Source organism: Palaemon carinicauda, chromosome 44, assembly GCF_036898095.1.
Source record: "Palaemon carinicauda isolate YSFRI2023 chromosome 44, ASM3689809v2, whole genome shotgun sequence".
In the NCBI taxonomy this organism is placed as follows: Eukaryota; Metazoa; Arthropoda; class Malacostraca; order Decapoda; family Palaemonidae; genus Palaemon; species Palaemon carinicauda.
The window spans coordinates 12,050,989-12,077,259 of NC_090768.1; the positions used below are offsets into that span (position 1 = coordinate 12,050,989).

The 26,271-nt window shown below is 42.5% G+C and overlaps 1 protein-coding gene across 2 annotated transcripts in view; it reads left to right on the plus strand.

The window, feature by feature from the left end:
* Positions 1–24,984, plus strand: part of LOC137634484 (zinc finger matrin-type protein 2) — a 65,512-nt gene extending 40,528 nt beyond the window's left edge. Inside the window, exons 6-7 of one of the 2 annotated variants that reach the window (XM_068366906.1) lie at positions 24,158–24,311; positions 24,430–24,984. In XM_068366906.1, the coding sequence (XP_068223007.1) occupies positions 24,158–24,301 (144 nt within the window). In that variant the 3' untranslated portion in view covers positions 24,302–24,311; positions 24,430–24,984. Of the gene's footprint in view, positions 1–24,157; positions 24,378–24,429 lie in introns of those variants that run through there. The other variant, XM_068366905.1, reaches the window with a different exon arrangement.
* The last annotated feature ends 1,287 nt before the right edge of the window (positions 24,985–26,271 follow it).

Below are 26,271 nucleotides of genomic sequence, written 5' to 3' on the forward strand. Positions count from 1 at the left end.
GCAGGGCAGGTACTCAGTACTCAATGTAAACACAGAACTCAATGTAAACACAGAACTCAATTTTCTCTCTGTCGTGCTACCGGCAAGACCTACTAATTCGCTGTTGCTAACTGGATTGGTTTTCACATCTTTTTGGTGAAGTACACATTTCTGGTTTTGAGCTTTCGCTTTGCAGGCTTTATCTTCAATACATCCTTGCATTCTTTTGTTGATATCGGATTATTTGTTGATGACTTTGGATAGTTTTTGAATTCCCCTTTGACTAATTCAAAATGGCTGACCCTTCTCAAGTCCCTAAATTCAGGAAGTGTAATGCTAGGGACTGTTCAAGGCGTCTTCCGAAGGCCTCTATGGATCCTCACACCGTTTGTTCCAATTGTCGGGATAAAAACCTGCCAATTGGAAGATCGATGTGAGGAATGCGTTGGGCTTTCGGAATTCGATTTTATCGAATTCCTTAAATATACACGTAGGCTAGAGAGAGAGAGAGTCAGGAGAAGTTCGTCTCGCTCCGTTGAATTTTCCTCTCCTCATGCCCCACAACCTATTCCTGCCCCTGTAGTGGTTGCTCCTGATCCCCCTTCTAGCACTCAAGAACCTTCGATGGCAGATATGATGCGTGCCATCCAAGCTCTGGGTGAGAGAGTCGAGTCCTTGGCTAGTGACCGCAACCAGCTCATGGCAGACGTCAAGGAGCTGAAGTGTAAGAGTGCAGTGGGTAGTGATAAAGTGAGTGATAGTGTTGTGGATAGTGTTGCGCTTGAGGGTTCGTCTGTTCGTGCCTGTCGTCCTCCCAGTCCGGGACCTCTTGCAAGCTCCCAAGCCCAGGGGAGAAGCAATGTCGTACGACCAAAGGGTTCGAGAGGCTTTAATCAGCGAACAGACGTTCCCTCCGTGGTTTCGGGCGTATCTACCCAAGATCGCCCCACCCCACACAAAGACGAGAGAGCCCATTTATTCCTCGTCTGCGGAAGAGGTTTCTCGTAAGAAACCATGGACCAAGGTCTCGCGGCCTCTTAAGCGCAAGTCGGTCCCTTCCGCACAAGTCCAACGGCCCAGTTGTAGCCACTGGGTCAGTTCGGACTCGCTGCAGTCTTCCGACGACTGCTCACCTCCTAAGAGAGGCAAAGCGGTACCGCATCAGGCAGTCACACCGTCTGTTGCCGCACCTGCTCCTGTAGACCCTAAGTGGTCTTTGCTGCAGACCATGCAGTCTCAGTTAACGTCATTGATGCAGGACTTTCGTGCGGAGAAGGTTGACGCTGCACCAACCTCTAGCCTACAACCACCCACGGTTGTGCGTCCTGTGGATGCTGAGGCGACCTTCGGCCGCACTCCAGCTGAGAGAGTCCCGCCACCCATGCGCTGCCAGCCGCATGTTGACGTTCAGCGACGCACGGAACCTTCCGTTGACGTTCGCGAGGTACAACAACAACCTAAGTTGTTTTGTTTTGACGCGGTGCGTCAACCTCCGCAACCCACTGTGGTTACCTCTGCTCGCCCACATCAGATTAAACAGTCTGGAGTAGACGCTATGCGTCCCCGCGCTGCCATGGTTCTTGCCAGTTCACAGACTGGGCAACAGTTCCATGACGTTGCGTCCGGTTCAGTCACGCGTGCACCCGTGCTGCCGGACTCAGCTGACCAGCCGATTCCTACTCCTTTGCCGCTTCCTCCTCAATTCTCAGATGATGGACTCTCTGATGATGACGACGCGGCACACATTGATGACCCACATACGGACCTTGACGAACCCAAGACCACGCAACCCTCTTTGGACTTTAGAAAAGTTCTTGCTCTGTTCAAAGAGATGTATCCAGACCAGTTTGAGTCTGCGGCTCCACGCTCCCCTCCATCAGAGTTTGCTTCAGGTACGCAGTCATCCGCGCCTGCCTTTACGAAACTCGTCCTCGCCCGCTCGTCCAAGAGAGCTTTACGAGTTTTAGGAGACTGGATGCAGTCCAAAAAGGACCTAGGGAAGACAGCGTTTTCGTTTCCCCCTGCGAGACTCTCTTCCAGATCGAGCGTCTGGTATGCCACGGGAGAAGTTCTCGGCTTGGGAGTTCCTGCCTCTGCCCAGGGCGACTTCTCAAGCCTGGTAGACTCTCCCCGCAGGCTAGCCATGAGACGCTCTAAGATATGCTGGTCTCCTACGGACTTAGACCATCTGTTGAAAGGAGTGTTTAGAGCCTTCGAGGTCTTTAACTTTTTGGACTGGTGTCTGGGAGCTTTGAGCAGGAAGATCTCCCCGTCTGACAAGGAATCTTCCTTGCTCATAATGTCCTGCATGGACAAGGCCATACGAGACGGATCTAGTGAACTTGCGGCTTCGTTCGTATCCGGGGTCCTCAAGAAACGGGAGAACCTTTGCTCTTTCCTGTCAGCTGGAGTAACACCATGTCAGAGATCTGAACTCCTTTTTGCTCCCCTCTCAAAGTGCCTTTTTCCAGAGGACTTGATTAAGGAGATTGCTGCCTCTTTGATTCAGAAGGACACCCATGACCTGGTTGCGTCCTCTGCCCGCAAAGCCACCCCTTTGCCTTCAGTGTCAAGACCCAGGATGGACACTCCAGCGTCCAGATTCATTCCGCCCTTTCGTGGCAGAGCCTCCAGCAGAGGAGGTGCTCGTGCCGAAGGGAGACGTGGGAAGAAGAAAGGTACCAAGTCCTTTAAAGGCAGAGTCTGACTGCCTCCTTCTTCAGACAGCAGTGGGAGCCAGACTCAAGAACTTCTGGCAGACCTGGGAGGCAAGAGGCGCAGATGCACAATCTGTGAAGCTGCTCAGAGAAGGGTACAAGATCCCGTTTGTACGCAAACCCCCTCTAGCAACGTGTCCCATCGATCTCTCTCCCAGGTACAGAGAGGAAGACAAGAGACGAGCTTTGAAGCAGGAGGTGTCTCTCTTACTAGAAAAGGGAGCGGTAGTCAAAGTCCGGGACCATCAATCCCCGGGCTTCTACAACCGTCTCTTCTTAGTGGTAAAGAAGACAGGAGGGTGGAGGCCGGTGCTAGACGTCAGTGCGCTGAATGTCTTTGTCACAAAGCAGACGTTCGCCATGGAGACCACAAAGTCTGTTCTAGCAGCGGTCAGAAAGGAAGACTGGATGGTCTCTTTAGACCTAAGGGACGCATACTTTCACGTCCCCATCCACCCAGACTCCCAACGTTTTCTGAGATTCGTTTACGAAAAGGTTGTCTACCAATTTCAAGCCCTGTGCTTTGGCCTAAGCACAGCTCCTCTTGTGTTTACGAGGCTGATGAGGAATATTGCCAAATTCCTTCATTTAGCGGACATCAGAGCCTCCCTCTATTTGGACGACTGGCTTCTAAGAGCCTCTTCCAGTCGTCGCTGTCTGGAGAATCTAAAGTGGACTCTAGATCTGATCAAGGAATTGGGTCTCCTGGTCAATATAGAAAAGTCTCAACTGGTCCCATCCCAAACTATTGTGTATTTAGGGATGGAGATTCGCAGTCAAGCTTTTCGGGCTTTTCCGTCGGCCCCCAGAACAAGTCAAGCCCAGGTATGCATCCAGAACATGCTGAAGAAGGAACGATGTTCAGTCAGACAGTGGATGAGTCTGATAGGGACACTATCATCCCTGGAACAGTTCGTTTCGTTAGGGAGACTACACCTCCGTCCCCTTCAATTTCACCTAGCTGTTTACTGGAAAAAGGACAAGACCCTAGAAGCGGTCTCGATCCCCATTTCCGAGAAGATGAAGTCGTCCCTGACTTGGTGGAAGGACAGTATCAGCCTCAGAGAAGGTCTGCCCCTGGCTGTTCAGACCCCCAACCACGTTCTCTTCTCGGACGCATCGGACACGGGCTGGGGTGCGACATTAGACGGTCGGGAATGCTCGGGAACTTGGAACTCGCATCAAAGAACGTTACATATCAACTGCAAGGAGCTACTGGCAGTTCATCTGGCCTTGAAAAGCTTCAAGTCCCTCCTTCAAGGCAAATTGGTGGAGGTGAACTCGGACAACACCACGGCTTTGGCGTACATCTCCAAGCAAGGAGGGACCCATTCTATGACGTTGTACGAGATCGCAAGGGACCTCCTCACCTGGTCAAAAGATCTAAACCTTTCTCTAGTAACGAGGTTCATCCAAGGCAACTTGAATGTCATGGCAGATTGCCTCAGTCGGAAGGGACAAATCATTCCAACAGAATGGACCCTACACAAGGATGTGTGCAAGAGACTGTGGGCCACATGGGGCCAGCCTACCATAGATCTCTTCGCAACCTCGATGACCAAGAGGCTCCCAATATATTGCTCACCAATCCCGGACCCAGCAGCAGTTCATATAGATGCCTTTCTACTGGATTGGTCACATCTAGACCTTTATGCATTCCCCCCGTTCAAGATTGTCAACAAGGTACTGCAGAAGTTCGCCTCTCACGAAGGGACAAGGTTGACGTTAGTTGCTCCCCTCTGGCCCGCGAGAGAATGGTTCACCGAGGTACTTCAATGGCTGGTGGACGTTCCCAGAACTCTTCCTCTAAGGGTGGACCTTCTACGTCAGCCACACGTAAAGAAGGTACACCAAGGCCTCCACGCTCTTCGTCTCACTGCCTTCAGACTATCGAAAGACTCTCTAGAGCTAGAGGCTTTTCGAAGGAGGCAGCCAGGGCGATTGCTAGAGCAAGGAGGACATCCACTCTTAGAGTCTACCAGTCGAAGTGGGAAGTCTTCCGAAACTGGTGCAAGTCAGTATCAGTATCCTCGACCAGTACCTCTGTAACCCAAATAGCTGACTTCCTATTATACCTGAGGAAAGAAAGATCTCTTTCAGCTCCCACTATCAAAGGTTACAGAAGCATGTTGGCATCAGTCTTCCGTCACAGAGGCTTAGATCTTTCCAACAACAAAGATCTACAGGACCTCCTTAAGTCTTTTGAGACCACGAAGGAGCGTCGTTTGGCTACACCTGGTTGGAATTTAGATGTGGTACTAAGATTCCTTATGTCAGAAAGGTTCGAGCCGCTACAATCAGCCTCCTTTAAAGATCTCACTTTAAAGACTCTTTTCCTGGTTTGCTTGGCCACAGCCAAAAGAGTCAGTGAGATTCACGCCTTCAGCAGGAACATCGGATTTTCATCTGAAACGGCTACATGTTCTTTACAGCTTGGTTTTCTAGCCAAAAACGAGCTACCTTCTCGTCCTTGGCCGAAATCGTTCGATATTCCAAGCCTTTCAAATATGGTTGGAAATGAACTAGAAAGAGTCTTATGCCCTGTTAGAGCTCTTAAGTTCTATTTAAAACGAACTAAACCTTTACGAGGACAGTCAGAAGCTTTATGGTGTTCTATTAAGAAACCTTCTTTGCCCATGTCAAAGAATGCCTTATCTTATTATATCAGACTGTTGATACGAGAAGCTCATTCCCATCTGAGTGAGCAAGACCAAGCTTTGCTGAAGGTAAGGACACATGAAGTTAGAGCTGTCGCAACTTCAGTGGCCTTTAAACAAAATAGATCTCTGCAGAGTATAATGGACGCAACCTATTGGAGAAGCAAGTCAGTGTTCGCGTCTTTTTATCTTAAAGATGTCCAGTCTCTTTACGAGAACTGCTACACCCTGGGACCATTCGTAGCAGCGAGTGCAGTAGTGGGTGAGGGCTCAACCACTACATTCCCCTAATTCCATAACCTTTTTAATCTTTCTCTTGAAATGTTTTTCATTGTTGTTTTTGGGTTGTCCGGAAGGCTAAGAAGCCTTTCGCATCCTGGTTGATTTGGCGGGTGGTCAAATTCTTTTCTTGAGAAGCGCCTAGATTAGAGGTTTTGATGAGGTCCTGTAGTATGGGTTGCAACCCTTGATACTTCAGCTCCTAGGGGTCGCTCAGCATCTTAAGAGGATCGCGAGGCTCCGTAAGGAAGATGTACTTAAGAAGGCAGAGTAATTGTTCAAGTCGACTTCCTTACCAGGTACTTATTTATTTTATGTTTGTTATTTTGAATAACTGCTAAAATGAAATAAAAAATCCTTAGCTCATAATAATGTAAACAATTATTGCTGGTCTCTACCCACCCCCCTGGGTGTGAATCAGCTTATATAATCACCGGCTAAGTTTAATATTGAAAAATGTTATTTTTATAATAAAATAAATTTTTGAATATACTTACCCGGTGATTATATATTAAAGGACCCTCCCTTCCTCCCCAATAGAGACCCAGTGGACCGAGGAGAAAATTGAGTTCTGTGTTTACATTGAGTATTGAGTTCTGTGTTTACATTGAGTACTGAGTACCTGCCCGACAGATGGCGCTGTTGATGTACACCCCCTACCTGCATAGCGATCGCTGGCGGATTTTGAACGTAGAGTTTTCTGTCGAGCAGCAGAGCTGCAGCTTATATAATCACCGGGTAAGTATATTCAAAAATTTATTTTATTATAAAAATAACATTTTTCCTCTATATATTTTATATCTCACCGCCTTTATTAGGCCTCTTCGATTAACTTTCCATTTATAATAAACATAAAAAATAAATTTTAATGTTTTGTTTATATGCGACCTTTCCTGAGAGTAGGCGGTCCTAACTTGGAAACCAAAGTTAAACAACGTTGAGCCCTTTCAATCGTAAATAGCTTTTAAAGAGCTAATGATTTAAAACTTTTTAAATGAATATTTTTAATAAATATTTTATGAAAGATTTTCTTTGAATAGTCTTCGTACTGTTTTCAAAGATGAACTAACGTTTAGTTTATTTATGCTACGCAGTTTGCGCTCTATCGTTACGATAGAGAGAGAGAGTATCACGGTTTCACTTTGCAGAAAGAGTAAATCGATTCTGACGTTTTGTTCATTCTTCTTTCAAAGCTTAAATGTTTTAAATTCTATTTTAAAGGAACTTTTTAATTGAAAAACCTTTCAGTTTTTTCCTTTGGTCAAATAACATGTTTTTTTGACGAAACGTAATTGGGCTCTTCTCTTAGGTGCGAAATCAAGAGAGAGAGAGAGAGAGAGAGATAGAGACGGAGGGAGAGAGAGGAGAGAAAACGTTCCGTTCAAGCGGGTAACGTTGTTCTCGAGTTACTCTCGTCCCTAGTCTCTGTACGGGGAGAAAGGATTAAACGTTTTTAGTTTTATTCTCGTCCCCAGGCAATGTACGGTGAGAGATTGAAAACGTAGTTTTGAATGAACTAGTGTTTATTCTCTTCCCCAACCACTGAATTTTTTATCTTAAAAGATGTTTACTGTTTTTTTGCTGGTATTAATGTGCTTGCATTATACGACTGATTTCGCATTTACTACCTTTTGATGAGGGTAGAATTGCGTGCTTCAGGTAGAAATCAGTAAAAGTTTCGATTTCAGTGAAATAAGTGCAAAACAGAAAATCGTAGTGATAAAGTGATATTGCGCAAAGTGTTACAGTGTTGCGTCCGAGGGTTCGTCTGTTCGTGCCTGTCGTTCACCTAGTCCGGGACCTCTTGCAAGCTCCCAAGCCCAGGGGAGAAGTAATGTCGTACGACTTATGGGTTCGAGAGGCCTTGATCAGCGAACAGACGTTTCCCTCTATGGTATCGGGTGTATTATTATTATTATTATTATTATTATTACTATCCAAGCTACAACCCTAGTTGGAAAAGCAAGATGCTATAAGCCCAGGGGCTCCAACAGGGAAAAATAGCCCAGTGAGGAAAGGAAAAAAGGAAATAAATAAATGAAGAGAACAAATTAACAATAAATCATTCTAAAATAAGTAACAACGTCAAAACAGACATGTCATATATAAACTATTAACAACATCAAAAACAAATATGTCATAAATAAACTATAAAAAGACTCGTCCGCCTGGTCAACAAAAAAGCATTTGCTCCAACTTTGAACTTTTGAAGTTCTACTGATTCAACCACCCGATTAGGAAGATCATTCCACAACTTGGAATAAAACTTCTAGAGTACTGCGTAGTATTGAGCCTCATGATGGAGAAGGCCTGGCTATTAGAATTAACTGCCTGCCTAGTATTACGAACAGGATAGAATTGTCCAGGGAGATCTGAATGTAAAGGATGGTCAGAGTTATGAAAAATCTTATGCAACATGCATAATGAACTAATTGAACGACGATGCCAGAGATTAATATCTAGATCAGGAATAAGAAATTTAATAGACCGTAAGTTTCTGTCCAACAAATTAAGATGAGAATCAGCAGCTGAAGACCAGACAGGAGAACAATACTCAAAACAAGGTAGAATGAAAGAATTAAAGCACTTCTTCAGAATAGATTGATCACCGAAAATCTTGAAAGACTTTCTCAATAAGCCTATTTTTTGTGAAATTGAAGAAGACACAGACCTTATATGTTTCTCAAAAGTAAATTTACTGTCGAGAATCACACCTAAAATTTTGAAAGAGTCATACATATTTAAAGAAACATTATCAATACTGAGATCCGGATGTTGAGGAACCACCGTCCTTGACCTACTTACAATCATACTTTGAGTTTTGTTAGGATTCAACTTCATGCCCCATAATTTGCACCATGCACTAATTCTAGCTAAATCTCTATTAAGGGATTCACCAATCCTAGATCTACATTCAGGGGATGGAATTGATGCAAAGAGAGTAGCATCATCTGCATATGCAACAAGCTTGTTTTCTAGGCCAAACCACATGTCATGTGTATATAGTATGAAAAGTAATGGGCCAAGAACACTACCCTGTGGAACACCGGATATCACATTCCTATAATCACTATGGTGCCCATCAACAACAACTCTTTGAGATCTATTACTTAAAAAATCAATAATAATGCTAAGAAACGACCCACCCACTCCCAACTGTATCAGTTTGAAAACAAGGGCCTCATGATTAACACGGTCAAAGGCAGCACTAAAATCAAGGCCAATCATACGAACTTCCCGACCACAATCAAGGGATTTCTGTACAGCATTGGAGATTGTAAGAAGGGCATCACATGCTCCAAGGCCTTTACGAAAACCAAATTGCAAACTAGGGAGTAGATGATTACCTTCAGCAAACCTATTAAGACGTTTTGCCAGAAGACGTTCAAAAACTTTAGATAATATGGGAGTTATGGAAATTGGGCGGTAATCAGTGGGACTTGAACTACCACAAACACATTTACATAGAGGAGTAACATTACCAATTCTCCAACTAGTGCTAAAAGCTCCTCTTCTTGCTAACTTGCGCAAAATAACAGATAACTTTGGAGCTAAGAAATCTGCTGTCTTTATAAAAAACAAAGGAAAAATACCATTTGGGTCTACACCTCCATAAGCATCAAGGTCCATCAACAGAGCTTTAATCTCACGAGATCGAAAAGCTAAACTAGTTAGTTTAGCCTCAGGAAAACAGGAATGAGGAAGTTCAAGTTTTTCATTACTCTGTTTACTGTCAAAAACATCAGCCAAAAGGGTTGCCTTTTCCTTTGGACAGTGAGTGACTGAGCCATCTGGTTTAAGTAAAGGAGGAACTGTTGCATCTACACCAAAGAGTGCAGATTTAAGGGTAGACCACCATTTATGTTCCTGAGTTGTACCAGAAAGTGTTTCTTTTATGGTGAAATTGTACTCCTTTTCAGTTGAGGCATAAACTCTCTGAGCAAAAGCTCGAAGCTGAGTATAGTTGTTCCAGGTCAAATCTGATCTGTTACCCTTCCAAAGTTGATAGGCCTCCTGCTTCTCCAAAAAAGCACGTCTACAATCATCATTGAACCACGGTTTGTCCTTCACTCGGTACCTTAGCACACGAGAAGGGATACGCCTATCAATTATGTTGACTAGATTCTCATTCAAAGGGACAACAGGATCTACACTATTATATAATTGTGACCAATTCAAGCACAAAAGATCATGTAAAATCCCATTCCAGTCTGCTTGGGATTTCATATGAATTTTACAAGAATATGATATATCAGGGACAGGCTGCTCAGTCTTCACTAATAATGAAATCAAGGCATGATCAGATGTCCCGACTGGAGAACCAACCTTACCAGTTATAACGCCAGGGGAGTCAGTGTATACAAGGTCCAAGCAATTACCAGACCTGTGAGTAGCTTCATTTATGATTTGCTCACAGCCTGATTCAGAGGCAAAGTCTAAAGCTCTTAAGCCATGGCGATCGGTAGGAGAGATAGAACTTAACCACTCCCTATGGTGAGCATTAAAATCACCAACAAAGATAAAAGAAGCCTTTCTATCATCTTCTTGTATCTTAGCCATAATGGTAAGAAGACAATCGAAGATAGAATCATCCATGTCTGGATTCCGGTAGATCGAACATAAATAAAAGTTGTTATGCCTGCCACAAACTTTTATTACCTGAATCTCATGACATCCACATTGATAGCAGGACTTATGAGAAGCAGGGTACTCGGTCCTAATATACACCGCCATTCCCCTGGCCCTAGGGATGGCATCACGTTTCAACATTATTGGCTTCTTGAAACCAGTTATAAGGAGCTCAGATGAGTGCCTCATATTAGAAACCAAAGTTTCTGAGCACAAAAGAATATCATACTGTCTGGACGCAACTGTAAGGTCTTGGATATTTGCATGAAGACCACGAATATTGCAATACAGAAGACGACATTGACGAAATCTAGGACGTACTGGTCCTGGATTTCGCTCAATGTCTCCAGACAGCATAAGAATTAATAGAAATAAAAAAGAGACATCATACTTAAAAACTAGATTAACAAGAATTATAACAAAAACAATACGTACAGAATTATAAACAAAGTGATTGATGATACCCATAGACTATAGTAAAAAGTCGGAAAAACTGGTCAACATGGAGGAGCCGATACACCATGCAAGGCAAAATACCCTCCAGGATAGCCACTTCAACTGAAGGGAGGACAGTAAGGATGGTTTTGAGAAGAAAAAGAATCAGAAAAAGGAAAAGACAACCTCTTGATAAACCACCAGGCATCCATGGCCCTTCTATTAAGCCTGCCCAACACACCATTTCAAAAAAAACAAGAGGAAGAAAAAAAAATAAGATAGAATAGTGTGCCTGAGTGTACCCTCAAGCAAGAGAACTCCAACCCAAGACAGTGGAAGACCATGGTACAGAGGCTATGGCACTACCCAAGACTAGAGAACAGTGGTTTAATATTGGAGTGTCCTTCTCCTAGAAGAGCTGCTTACCACAGCTAAAGAGTCTCTTCTACCCTTACCAAGAGGAAAGTACACTGAACAAATTGCAGTACAGTAATTAACCCCTTGGGTGAAGAAGTGTTAAGTATCTCATTGTTGTCAGGTGTATGAGGAAAGACGAGAATATGTAAAGAATAGGCCAAACTACTCTGTGTAAGTGTAGGCAAAGAAAAAATAAGCCGTGACCAGAGAGAGGGATCCAATGCATTACTGTCTGGCCAGTCAAAGGATCCAATACCTCTCTAGTGGTAGTATCTCAACGGGCAGCTGGTGCCCTGGCCAACCTACTACCAAGATCTCCCCTACCATAAGGCGAGAGAGACAATTTTCTCCTCGTCATCCGAAGGCTTTTCGCATAAGAAACCTGAAACAAGGTTTCGAGGCCCTTAAGCGAAAGTCAGTCCTTTCAGGACAGGTCCAGCGTCCTGGTTGCAGCCATTAGGACAGCTCTGACCCTATGCAGTCATCGGAAAACTGCTCGCCGCCTAACAAAAGCGTAACACAGACTCCGAGAGTCTTTTTGTTGGCAAAGTGTTGCGGTCACAGACGTTACCCTCGTCTCTTACCGCAACCATTTCCGTTGATCCTAAATGGGTTGTACGGCAAGACATGCAGAATAAGCTTGCCTCCCTTATGGAAGACTATTCTGCCGATTAGTCCGTTGAGCCTAGCCGTTTATCTCATCGAGATCCTGGCTTTCAGCCAACCTAACGTTCCTTTGTGCGTCCTGTTGACGTTGGCGTAGCTAAGTCACGTCAGTCAGGTTGTTTAGAACCACACTCGATGCGGTCTCGTGTGGATTTTCAGCCACATTTGGACGTTAGGCCACTTGCTGATGCTCCTGTTGACGTTCAGGACGTTCGCTAACAATCGGAGTTGACTTGTTTTGACGCTGTGCGTCAACCTCCGCATTCTAGAGTTGTTTTGACTGCTCAGTCTAGGCGGTCAAAGCAGTCTCGAGTGGACGCTGTGCGTCCTCACGCACCTGTTGTTGTTGACAGTTCACAGACTGTCAAGCAGTTACATGACGTTGCGTCCTGGTCTCTCGCACCTGTTGTTGTTGACAGTTCACAGACTGTCAAGCAGTTACATGACGTTGCGTCCTGGTCCGCTACTAATGCACCAGTGCGTGTGGACTCTGCTTGTAAAGCATTGCCACCACGGTAGGTCTCTCCCTTGCTTGAGACTCAGCTATTATCGGACAAGGTTCCTTTAGATGAGGAAGTTGCTGTTCCCCCTCCTACTGATATTCCCTTGAGGACTCTGTCAGACGGAGAGGAGCCTAAAGCTGCTTAGCCCTCTATGGACTTTAAATAAATCATGCTGATTTTTAAGGATCTTTGTCCGGATCTTTTTGTAACTGCTGCTCCTCGTTCGCCTAAACGTCAGAGCTTACACTAGGCCTAGCTACTTCGAAGCCGTTGTTTTATAAGCTAGTGCTCTCTCGCTCTCCTAGAGAGCTTTACGTTTGCTAGGCGACTGGTTTATCACCAGGAGGAGTTTGGGGGATACAGCCTTTGCTTTCCCTTCTTTTAAACTGGCTTATAGAGCGAGAGTCTGATATGACACGAGAGAAGTTCTCGGCTTGGGAGTTCCTGCCTCTGCCCAGATAGACTTCTCAAATCTCGTAGACTCTCCCTGGCGCCTGGCCAGGAGACGCTCCAAGATTTTACAGGTCAACTTCACAGCTGTTTTCGAGCCTTTGAAGTTTTGCTGTACAATTATGTCATGCATAAACAAGGCTTTCAGGGATGGCTCCAATGATCTGACAGCCACGTTCTCTGCAGGGACAAGTCCCTCAGGGATGGCTCCATGATTTGGCAGCCATGTTCACTGCAGGAGTACGTAAGAGGCAAGTGCGCTCAATGTGTTCATTGTCAAGACAAACTTCACGATGAAGTCTACCAGGCTGTCTTGACAGCATTTATGGAAGGCGACTGGATGGTCTCTCTCGACCTTCAGGAGGCATACTTCCACATTCCTATACACCCGGATTCCCAACCGTTTCTGAGGTTTGTTTACAGGAATGTGGGGTACCAGTTTCGAGCTATCGGAGATCAGAGCCTCCCTGTACTTGGATGACTGGCTTCTCAGAGCCTCTTCCAGTCATCGCTGTCTGAAGGATCTCAATTGGACTCTAGATCTGGCCAAGGAATTGGGACTCCTAGTCAATTTGGAAAAGTCACAGCTGGTCCCATCCCAAACTATTCTGTATTTAGGGATGGAGATTCACAGTCAAGTTTTTCGGGCTTTTCCGTCGGCCCCCAGAATAGATCAAGCCCTGCTCTCCATCCAGAAGATGCTGAAGAAAGAACGCTGCTCAGTCAGGCTGTGGATGAGTCTGGTAGGGACGCTGTCATCCCTGGAGCAATTTGTCTCGCTAGGAAGGCTACACCTCCGTCCTCTTCAATTCCATCTGGCTTTTCACTGGAAAAAGGACAAGACGCTAGAGGCGGTCTCGATCCCGATTTCCGAAAAGATAAAGTCTTGTCTGACTTGGTGGAAGGACAATATCAGCCTACGAGAGGGTCTTCCCCTGGCAGTTCAGATACCCAACCACGTTCTCTTCTCGGACGCATCGGACTTGGGCTGGGGCGCGACGCTGGACGGTCGGGAATGCTCAGGTCTGTGGAACTCGAGTCAGAGGAGCATGCATATCAACAGCAAGGAGCTTTTGGTGGTTCATCTGGCCTTGATAAGCTAAGAGAATCTCCTTCGAGGCAAGGTGGTGGAGGTAAACTCGGACAACACCACGGCCTTGGCGTACATTTACAAACAGGGAGGTACCCACTCACTGACTTTGTACGAGGTCGCAAGGGACCTGCTCATCTGGTCAAAAGATCGAGGCATCTCCCTAGTAACGAGGTTCATCCAGGGCGACTTGAACGTTCTAGCAGATTGTCTCAGTCGGAAAGGTCAAGTAATTCCAATCGAATGGACCCTCCACAAGGATGTGTGCAAGAGACTTTGGGCGACTTGGGGTCAACCCACCATAGATCTCTTTGCAACCTCGTGCAAGAGACTTTGGGCGACTTGGGGTCAACCCACCATAGATCTCTTTGCAACCTCGCTGACCAAGAGGCTTCCAATCTATTGCTCTCCAGTCCCGGACCCAGCAGCAATACATATAGATGCCTTCCTCCTAGATTGGTCACATCTGGATCTTTACGCATTCCCACCATTCAAGATTGTCAACAAGGTACTGCAGAAGTTCGCCTCTCACGAAGGGACAAGGTTGACGTTAGTTGCTCCCCTCTGGCCCGCGAGAGAATGGTTCACCGAGGTACTTCGATGGTTAGTAGACGTTCCCAGAAGTCTTCCTCTAAGAGTAGACCTTCTACGTCAGCCACACGTAAAGAAGGTACACCAAAGCCTCCACGCTCTTCGTCTGACTGCCTTCAGACTATCGAAAGACTCTCGAGAGCTAGAGGCTTTTCGAAGGAGGCAGCCAGTGCGATTGCTAGAGCAAGGAGAGCTTCTACCATTAGAGTCTACCAATCGAAGTGGGAAGTCTTCCGAGACTGGTGCAAGTCAGTTTCTGTATCCTCGACCAGTACCTCTGTAGCCCAAATAGCTGATTTTCTCTTATACCTGAGAAAAGGACGATCCATTTCAGCTCCCACTATCAAGGGCTACAGAAGCATGTTGGCATCGGTCTTCCGGCATAGAGGCTTAGATCTTTCCAACAATAAAGATCTGCAAGACCTCCTTAAGTCTTTCGAGACCACTAAGGAGCGTCGTTTGGCTACTCCTGGGTGGAATTTAGACGTGGTCCTAAGATTCCTCATGTCAGACAGGTTTGAGCCTTTACAGTCAGCCTCCCTGAAAGATCTCACTCTTAAGACTCTTTTCCTGGTATGCTTAGCCTCAGCTAAAAGAGTCAGTGAGATTCATGCCTTCAGCAAGAACATCGGATTTTCGTCAGAAAAAGCCACTTGTTCTCTGCAACTTGGTTTTCTAGCCAAAAATGAGCTACCTTCTCGTCCTTGGCCTAAATCTTTCGATATTCCCAGCTTATCGGAGATCGTAGGCAATGAACTAGAAAGAGTCTTATGCCCTGTTAAAGCTCTTAAGTTCTACTTAGCTCGTACTAAACCTTTACGAGGCCAATCTGAAGCTTTATGGTGTTCGGTTAAGAAACCATCCCTGCCTATGTCAAAGAATGCTTTGTCATACTTTATCAGATTGTTAATACGAGAAGCTCATTCACACCTGAGTGAGGAAGACCGATCTTTGCTTAAGGTTAAGACGCACGAGGTTAGAGCTGTAGCAACTTCCGTGGCCTTTAAGCAAAATAGATCTCTGCAAAGTATAATGGACGCAACCTATTGGAGAAGCAAGTCAGTGTTCGCGTCATTTTACTTGAAAGATGTCCAGTCTCTTTACGAGAACTGCTACACACTGGGACCATTCGTAGCAGCGAGTGCAGTAGTGGGTGAGGGCTCAACCACTACAATTCCCTAATTCCATACCCTTTTAATCTGTCTCTTGAAATGTTTTAATGTTTTTATGGGTTGTCCGGAAGGCTAAGAAGCCTTTCGCATCCTGGTTGATTTGGCGGGTGGTCAAAGTCATTTCTTGAGAGCGCCCAGATTAGGGGTTTGATGAGGTCCTGTTGTATGGGTTGCAGCCCTTGATACTTCAGCTCCTGGGGGTCTGTCAGCATCCTAAGAGGATCGCTGGGCTCCGTAAGGAAGACGTACTTACAAGGCAGAGTAATCGTCTAAGTCGACTTCCTTACCAGGTACCTATTTATTTTGGTTTTGTTATATTGATAACTGCCAAAATGAAATAAAAAACTCTTAGCTTATACGATGTAAACATATTTAGCTCTGGTCTCTACCCACCTCCTTGGGTGTGAATCAGCTATTATATATTCACCGGCTAAGTTAAATATTTAAAAATGATATTTTAATTATAAAATAAATTTTTGAATATACTTACCCGGTGAATATATAAATTAAACGACCCTCCCTTCCTCCCCAATAGAGACGCAGTGGGATGAGAAGAAATTGAGTCTTTGTTTACATCGAGAGTGGTATCTGGCCGACAGTTGGCGCTGGTGGGCACACCCGCAACCTGTATAGCGATCGCTGGCGAGTTTTTATTGTATGTGTCTGTCGAGCAACAGAGTTGCAGCTATTATATATTCCCCGGGTAAGTATATTCAAAAATTTATTTTACTGTATAATTAAAATATCATTTTTCATATCCTCTAAATAAGCTCCTAAATCATTTGCTAAATTAAATAAACTGCTACAAAATTTCATTCTATTCTCTTCATCCTCCTAAATCCTTAAAATGTAACCATTCAGTGATATTAAGTTTAACAGTACAGTATACAGTCGGCCCTCGGTCTTCACAGGTTCTATCTTCACGTATTCGGTCATTCGCGATTCAAAGGCTTGTATAACTTAATAAAAAAAATCCTATACGCAATAAGTACTCTCGCGGCCCGACGATTTTAAACAGACAGTGCTACTTTGCATTTGACATCCTTCGTACAATTTCCCTCCAGACAGCACACCTCATCTCGCTCTCTCAGCTTGTCTTGCATTCTCTCTCCACGAGTGCGCATCTCCTGCTTCGGTCCTTTTTGTGCAGAATTAAGTTTTGATGTAAGAAATATGTACCTATCCAGGGTGCTTATACTGACTTTAGTATAGAATGTGATACATACTTTACGTTACCTGGCTTAAAGACACCGAGTAGAACTTCACATGTACAGTAAACGGTTAGTGGTGTAGTACCGATACTTTTTCTTTTGAATTTTATTTTGTTAGTGTACAGTAGTCATAATACTTTTAGTGTTACTGTTATATTAACTACTGTATAGTACTGTATACAAAATACCTTATTTTACAATACTAATGTAAATAAAGGTTACATGTATGGCGAGTTTTAACGGCGCGAGTCAACCTGCCGAAAACAGTGAACACTTAAGTGCTAGCTTAAAAAATTTAAGTTGTACTGAAGTGATAATACTGTACATATATTACTGTAAAATACACTACAATATCAGGGAGTGTTATATTAGATAGGAACAACGGTGTTACATACCACAGTTTTACTTACTCAACTGTATGTGTACTGTACACTTGCTGAAATGTGTTCATCCTGTGATCATCTTCTTTGTCTACATCTTTTCCCACTTCTATGTGGGGTCAGATGTAGACACAGAAGATCACAGGATGAACACATTTCGGCAAGTGTACAGTACACATACTGAAATGATATAATACTTATACTGTGATAGAAACAAAGTAAAAACAATATCAGGTAGTACAGTGGGTTACTGTACCTGGATTATTCACCCGCGTGAAGGCAATTGGCAGAGAGTTGTTATATTAGGAGTTAACCCACCCTAGGGCAGCAAGTATTTGTGAATTCTTGGTTTTCACACGTGTCTGTTACCTAACCCCAGCAATTAAGGATGGCTGACTGTATATAATTGTTTTTTTTTTAACCTCTTCTTTAATAGGATTTCCATTTACCATCTCATTCCTGTACAATAATTTTTAATTTATTCCTTCAATATATTTTCCTTCCTTTCATCTTTTCTATCTTATTTCCCTTTAATATACAGTAATTTGATTTCTTCCTGTATAAAATAAATCACAAGCATTTTAGTTTAAATAACTAGAAAATTAAAATTTTGCTGATGAATGCAATCCCCACTGCAATTTTAAATAGAAAATAGGAAGATTGTAAACAAACAAGTGGGAAAGTAAAGGATTGGACCTTTTTTTGAGGCTGTTTTTGACCCTGTGAACATGGCATAGACCCTATATTGTTCCTCTCTGTATGAATGGAATAGGGAAATGAGATTTAAAAGGAAGAGTTCAATGTATTTGCAAATCTCCATTACATGTACAAACAAAACTTGGTCCACTGGACAAATTATACCTAAACTTTTTTCAGGTAGGCACCCCTTGGCTTCCAGATGTAGGCCTTGCGCTTCCTCCCCTTTGGAAAACATTAAACTATGTAACAGGCCTATGCATTCGTTTATAGTTCTTAAGTTAATTTTTTTCTTTTTTATAAACTGCCTAAGAGTTTCTTTGTCTTTGAGTTTATGCCTCACCACCACCTAATATCAATCCATCACTTCCATGGCAGTTTCACCCACTTTGGGAGTCACTGATCCATAGGCTGTGTACAACCTAAACTACAGAACACACAACTGTAGCTGGTAAGCTTTTTGGGCTCCTCTAAGGCCTCAAACAATGGTTTTTATTAGACAATGTCACTGCAAATATCCATAACTTTTTTTAATAGTAACACCACATGACAGATACCCATGTGTACATTTCAGTATAGCCTCCTGGCTGGAAGTAGCTGCCTTGTTACTCTATTGAAGCCTGAGCTAACCTACCCCATGTGCTGGTATCTGTCATGTGATTTTACATGAAGAGAAATTACTGATGATGAATATTTGCAGAGTGACATTTTCTTAGAGGATCTATTGATCAAGGTATTTGAGGAGGCCAAAAAGTTTATCACATGTAGTCGAGTGTTCTGTAATTAAGGTTGTATACATTTCTTTCGTCTATCCTTGAAAAAGTGTTAATATGGATAGGCAAACAAAGGTCCATGCCTTTTCATTCCTACTTGTTTGTTCAAGATCGAACCACCTTCTTATTTAAAAATGCTTCAAGGGTTGAATTCCTCAACATCATTTTAATATATCCTCCTTACTGTAAAACAAAAGGCTATTCCCCAACTTGAGCAATTGTAGGCTATTTAATAGCAATTCTTATTTTTTTTCTTTAAAAACAAAACACCCAAACCTTGCAATTCAATGAAGGTGCCCACTAACCAAGCTCTTAATGTCAGTTCTGAGGTCAGCCAATACAGGAAGTACCGCAGGTTGAACTACTACCAAAGAATGGGGACCTACTCAGTCTAATTAGGGTTATAGGTGAGCCTGTGTGCAATGTGAGTGTACCCTTTTTCATGCTTGAATTTTGGTGATAGCATCAGTCTGATGAATCTTAGCCTGGGAGTCTCTATTTAATCATCGTTTGGGTGATATTTTGAAAAATTGGCACTAAAAAGGCTGAAAATTAATTGCACGTCTTTTATATAATTTTCAGCTATAAGCATAATAAATTTTATCCAAATTGGGTATAAGGAAAATTTCATGTTTTTAGCAAAAAGCTTTAACTGTATTCTAATAAGCCATATAGAGTATTTCGTGGATTATTGATGATGTGTACTTTATTGATAGAGTTGAAAATCGTGGATTATGGATGTGTACTTTGATAGTTATATATCGTGTATAACGAATAAATATGATTTAATTGATTGTTCATCTCTGATAAGAAGTCATAATTTTAAAATATCACTAAAGAAAAAAGTATATTGCAAAAAAGTCTATCACATTGAATCTTAGATATGTATTATATTCCTTAACCTATGGTATCTTGAATTATCACTCTACTTTCTAGCAAAAAAGTACAATTATAATCTATGACATATGATATGAGGGTGCAGAATTACAAATATTAATGCTGCTTGCTTTTTGTCTTGTACCCATTATTCTCTCTGAAGACGTATACCTGTCCTTTTAGCATATGCGAGTGCCATACACAGGTCTACAGTGTGTTATCCAACATTCTTTGTGATACAACAGTTTAGTATTGCAAAATGTTGCTAAAGCTTCCAAAACGATGTTTTTCAGCTCGACTTTAAGAAAAGGAATAGCCTCTACAAATTTCTCCCAAGCTGCATCCATATCAATTCTGTGAAACTTAATATTTCTGGAATTCTCTTTCAATTCCTTTTGACAGATGTGTTATGACTGATCCTAACATTTGAAGATGGTTTCTTCTGTGCTCTCAGTATCTTGTGGGCTCATCTGTAAGTTCTGAGCTCATTTTACTCATCTGTAAGTTCTGAGCTCATTTTACCTTAATTCAAGTAATATTTAGCCTGCAGAGTTTGTGAACTTTTCTGGGTGTTTTGCCCATCTGTATGCATTCATAAAAGTTGCTAAACTCGGTTTTAGGGCCAGGAGATTCTAGGTGTCTTGAGAACGTTGTTGTAGTGGATTTCTTTTGGAGGTTGCTGTTTTTCCCCAAATAATGCATCATGATCTGTCTTTGCACATTGCTTGCTGATTCAGGTGTTTCTACTACTAAAATAGCTGATCTTCTCTTGCGTGAAAAGGGTCCTGGAACTACGCCGCACATCTTTTATTCTGAAAGAGACACACAATGTTAGAATTTGTTCTACTTATTTCTTTTCTAACAAAAAAAAAAAAATTGAATGAACCAAAATGTATATTTAAGTGATTTGCATATGAGAATATTTAGGACAATTGGTAAAAGAAGTTTCAGCCATCTCTAAGTAAATTTCTTTATAGCATCCAAAAGATGGGATTACAAGAGACTTTCATCTTACATAAGTTTCCTCAACATTATGACTGGATTATGTTTAAAATTAATGTCGTCATCTTTGAGGCCGATATGAATTAAATGTTAAGCTTCTCTATATATAATCCATTTTAATTGTGTAAAATGCAGTTGTTCTTAATAAAATATAAACCATAGTTGATTACTATAGGAGTAGAATTACAGTGAAGTCTGGAAATACAGCAGTTAAACTTTTAAACTTTTAACAAGGTACAAAAAACCAGCAGGGTAGTTACTGCCAACCCATTCACATCACTCTAATTTAAATAGAATTTCAGCTGTCATGGAAGTAAACTTGTTCCTCTTTGCTGGAAATATTTTGACAGTTTAGGTTTTGCATTAACATTGTTTTTTTTTTCCTCTTCCAGCTGTGTTGTGTGTTAACCATTTGCATTATTATGTGAACATATCCTGTTATCCAGCCAAAGCCCTGTAGGAGATTTATGAGCAATGGTGAGGTGGATCCTTGTCTTGTAGCGGGCATATGTACTCTGAGGCCTCACTTTGTGAGAAGTGTAGGGAAGGACCATTCTCCCAGTGGGTGTTGTTTGGCAGAAGGAAGTAAGAAGCCAAAAGAGATTCTTCGCCCTCGGGGTTTTCCACAAAGTCAAAGAAGTCCAGGCCGCCTCCTCTTCCCGAATGACTCCTGAAGAAGCTCGGGCAGGGAGAGTCTACCGTTTCCTCTTACGAATTGGCATTGCCTCCTCCTATGGGTGGTTCCCCTAAACCTTCTTCTCTTGTTTTGCTGAAGACTGGTGCCCTTTAATTGTTGTGGCCTTTTTTGGGCATCCCAAGCTCCTATTCAGAGGAGAAGTTCCAACGCATTTTGGAGGAGAAAAATCGCCCCAGAGTCATCTTTTCCTTAGTAGGCAACTCTCTTCCATAAGTGCCTACGTAGGACTTTTCCTGCCAATGTGTGTCTCGCTAGTCAGCTTTTGCTTTCCCTTTGCAGGGCCGTTTCTCACCCTGGGCATAATCCCTCCCCCTCGTAAGGGGATCCTAGATCATTCTCTAGTAGGCGGTCTCCAACGATCTCTTAAAGACCTTCTAGATCCTCTCCTACTAGACATTTGCTGACTGCACTTACAACGCCTCATCCATCTTCCTCTAGAACTTCGTATCCGAGATCTTCCGGTCATATGACCGCTCTTGTTAGCGTTTCTCCTCAAGCTGAGCACAAGGGGCGCTCTCCCTATCGTAGTCCTTTGCAGGCTTTGAAGAGAGCTGAGCTGTGCTCTTCTGACACTCCAGATTTGCCCTCACCTCATTGTAGACCTTCGCTTTCTACCCACAAACATCATCAGGGCTCCAGGTCACTCTCTAGGAGTACCTAGTTCTGTCAGAGGATTCTCAATCCTCCTCGTCATCGCAGTCAGCACTCTCCTTTGTGCTCCAGGTGCTCTCCTCCTCACGCTCCAGATCTCGCTACCATCATCTTCATGCTACAGGTGTTCCAGAGGAGATCTCCTCCATCACGAGCTAGTTAAAGTTCACCCTTGCACTCCACATTCTTGTCTCCATCATACATCGCCTTCACGTTCACTCTTATTCTGCTCGCTCCAGTCACACTTCGTGCTCAGTCTCCTCAATCCAGCGTTTCTTCGATGAGACATTCTGACTAGCAACCAAAGCATCCTTCTTTGAGCTTTTCCCCTAAAGCTAAATGTCATCTTTTGGGGGAACTGGAACCCTCGCCTGCAAGAGGTAAGGAGGGGAAAGGCAAGTTACTTCTTAATTCTGCTTCTCCAGACTACAGATTTAACTGCCTAGACAACCCTCCTTGATCATCGAAAACCTTGTACAGTATTAGGTGGTGCCATTTGTCTGCAAGAGGCAAATGTTCTTAGCCCATCTCTGTCTGCTGCTGCAGTGCTGACATCGCCTTTCTATTGCCAGATGCCTCGAAGCCTACACCTAATCTTAGGAAACATCATAGGGATCAGGTTCCAGTTACGCCATTCCCTCGAGATGCTAGACCTCAAACACATAGGGGTTCTTTATCCCATTGGGAGATCTGTCCCCTAGACTGATTCCCATTACGTTTTTTGAGGAACATCCGCAGCTGATGCATAAGCAGTGTTCCCTCCCCTCTCTCTCACTGGCAAACCACGGCATCCATCCAAAGATAAGGTTGGAATATTTCTCTCCTGCTCCTGATACCACCAATAATCCTAGACTCCAGGAGCAGCTCCAGGTTTTTAGGGTCAGGTACCCTAGCATGGATCACACCTCAAACCCAGAACGGTCAGGATTCCTTTGTTGATGACCTCTACCAGGAAAACTTCTCAGAGAGGGAGTCTGAGGTTTCGGCTTAAAGACAGTAATTTTTTTCTAGCTACGTAATTAGTAAGGCGCACAAGGGTTTTTTTATAGGTAGGATAGGTTATTTTATAGGTAGGCTTTTCTGTCATCCCTTGACTGCCTTCGGTTTTGGCTGGTGATATTTCCCAAGGAGACCTCTAGACTATGGAAGAAGAGTCAGATTCAACCTTCTTAGTGCTGTTCCATACTATTCGTTCAGTCACAGTAGTGAGGAAGCTCTTCCTTCTTCTTCGGAAGGGAAGACCATCTGTCTTCAATCAGTTTTGAGGCTCTCCAGGTGCCAAACCTTCACTAGAACTAACATGGACAACACTTGCAAAGGACCGACTCATTCAAGAATGACAGGGTACCAGGTTTCCATAAGATCCTCAAATTCCTCTTGCCAAATTCCTATCCCTATGCCCAAGCAAAGGACATATTAATGCATGTTGCATGCTGATGAAAAACTCATTGACAATTTACAATCATGTTTATTGACAATGTTGGTTGGTGGCAGTATCTGCAAAACATAATAGAGGTTAGGAACTGACAACAGTAAATGATTGGTAGATTGTGACTTAATGCCAGACAATGGTATACATAGGCCATGAACAAATATACACATACAGGTTAATTACAATACATGCAGATTAATTACAAATTAAGTGTTATTCATGAAATTATTAAGATATAAAACATGGGACATGCAGTTTAGCACAGTGAAGTATGGCTCAAATCTTTCCTCCCCTTTACTTTGCACGGACCTTGCTTACCATCAACCATCTCTTGGTTCACGATTTTTAAAAACTCGGGCTGTTGCATCCAGTGCAAAGTCCGAGATTCCCAAGTTGGTCTTCTAGGCAGTTGGAATGTAGACTAAAGTCCTCCTAAGGATGTCTCCTATAGTAAAAAAAAAAATGGTTTGTATTTGTATTGGAACAAAAAAAAATTTAGAAAATTAATTTGTATTTTTCTTAACCATACAAACCTTAGTTCTTTACTCAAGCCTTCCAGCCATCATAACCCTCAAAATAAACGTGGCGATAACTACCTTGCCGGCTGTTTACTCCTAATTCAAAGTTTAACAGCTGTATTTCCAGTCTTTGCTATAATTCTACTACTATAGTAAAGAACTTCGGTTTGTATAGTAAGGAAAAATACAACTTTTATTTTTTAATTTAATTTTTATCTGTAACTTGATATTTTCAATGTTTGTGCTGTTCACAATTTTACCCCTTCACTATACTGTATAACCAAAATGCTATGAGGAACAGTTTCTCAGTTCTCTAAAAATTATTTTTAATTCTAGGAGGAGAAATTAAAGGAGTACCGTAGAGAAAAACGTAAAGAAAGAAAGCGAAAAGCAGATTCTTCCATTGATGATGACAATGGTATGGATCCAGAGATGGCCAAAATAATGGGTTTCGGAGGATTTTCTACATCCAAAAAATAAAATTCCATTAGTACAGTATATTCCTATTTCTGTATTCAATGCATAATTTTTGTAGAATAAAAGATATTTTAAAATTTTGTCTAATTTTTTTCTTTATCAAATATTTGTTCAAGTTTACTTAATTTCAGTAACCTTCAACCCAGCAGCCTGATCATTATTTTAATCAGCATACCAAACTATGCTGCAACGCTAATTGGAAAAGCAGTCCTACAAGCTCTATGGCCCCAACAGTGAAAGCAGTCCAGTTGGGGGAAAAAGTGAGATGTGGAGAATAAACTATAATGGAAAAATATGAAAAGTAAAACAAATTACAGTACTGTAAATTTAAGCAAAGAAAAACTTTAAAATGATAATTATGTTAACCTGCTCAACAGAAATGCATTTACACCAATTTTGAAGTAATGAAGTTCAAATAATCCAACCATTTTACTAAAGTCAAGGCCAATCACACAAACTTCATGGATAAATCTAGGGATATATTATTCAGCAAATTGAAAAAAGAGCATTACTGCTTAAGCCAAACTGCAATCTATGACGCAAGCACCATGGCCTTCAGACAAACTGCAAAATAAGCACAAGTACCATGGCGTTAATAACTGCGAATTAGGGAATAGAAGATGAAAGTTTTACCAGCAGACATTAAACACTTATCTAATGGGATTAATAAAAAACTAGACAGTAAAGAAAGATGGCATAATCTCAATCACATTTACCTAATGGATTAATATAATTCATTTTCCAATAATAGTAAAGAAAACATCCTTTAGCTAACTTATCAAAAATCACTGACTACTAGGGAGTTCAATAATCACCAGTTGTAACCGCAAAGTAAAGAAAAATAAATTTGTAAGTAATTTGTATTTTTCCTAGTATACAAACCTGGAGCTATTTACAGTGATACCTCGGTAGTCGAACGACTCTATACTCGAACAATTCGGAGTTCGACCAAAATTTTCGAGAAATTTTTGCTGCGGTGCTCGACCAAAAATTCGGTACTCGACCAGCCGAACACGTGACGACCGCATGGGCTTTGTGATGATCGCGCCATCTCGGCCACTCTCGCTTGTTCGGGAAGCATCAGTTCTCTCGAGAGCGTCACTCAGACAACGCGCGATCAGCATTCGTTGTGATTTAGTGATTTTCAGTGCTTTTAATTGCTTTTTTAGCTTTCATAATGAGTCCCAAGAAAGTAATGAGTGTTAAGGGGAAGGAGAAGAGGAAAACAGTGCGAACAACGATCGAGTTGAAGAAGGAAATTATAGCGAAATATGAGAATGGTGTACGAGTGTCCGATTTAGCGGTAGAATACGGAATGGCGAAGTCGACCATTTCTACGTTTTTAAAGCATAAAGAAATGATTAAGAAGGCGAATGTTGCAACGGGAGTTACGGCGGTAACTAAGCAAAGGCCACAAGTGATTGAGGAGATGGAAAAGTTGCTTTTAATATTTATTAAAGAAAAACAGTTGGCCGGGGAAAGTGTTAGTGAAGCGTTCATTTGTGAAAAAGCGTTGCATATCTATGAAGAATTAGTGAAGAAAAGTCCGAGTACCAGTGAAAGTGATTCATTTACATTTAAAGCGAGCAGGGGTTGGTTTGAAAAGTTTCGTAATAGAACAGGTATTCATCGTGTTACTAGGCATGGGGAGGCAGCTAGTTCGGATCAAATTGCAGCCGATAAATACGTGGGGGAATTCGATCGGTACATAAATGAACAAAATTTGATCGCACAACAAGTCTTTAATTGTGATGAGACTGGGTTATTTTGGAAGAAAATGCCAGCCAATACGTACATTACCAAGGACGAGACGAAGATGCCAGGTCACAAGCCAATGAAAGATAGGCTAACATTGTTGCTGTGTGCAAATGCAAGTGGCGATTGCAAGATCAAACCCTTGTTAGTGTACCACTCGGACAACCCCCGGGTGTTCAAACGAAATAATATTTGTAAAAGTGCACTACCAGTTATGT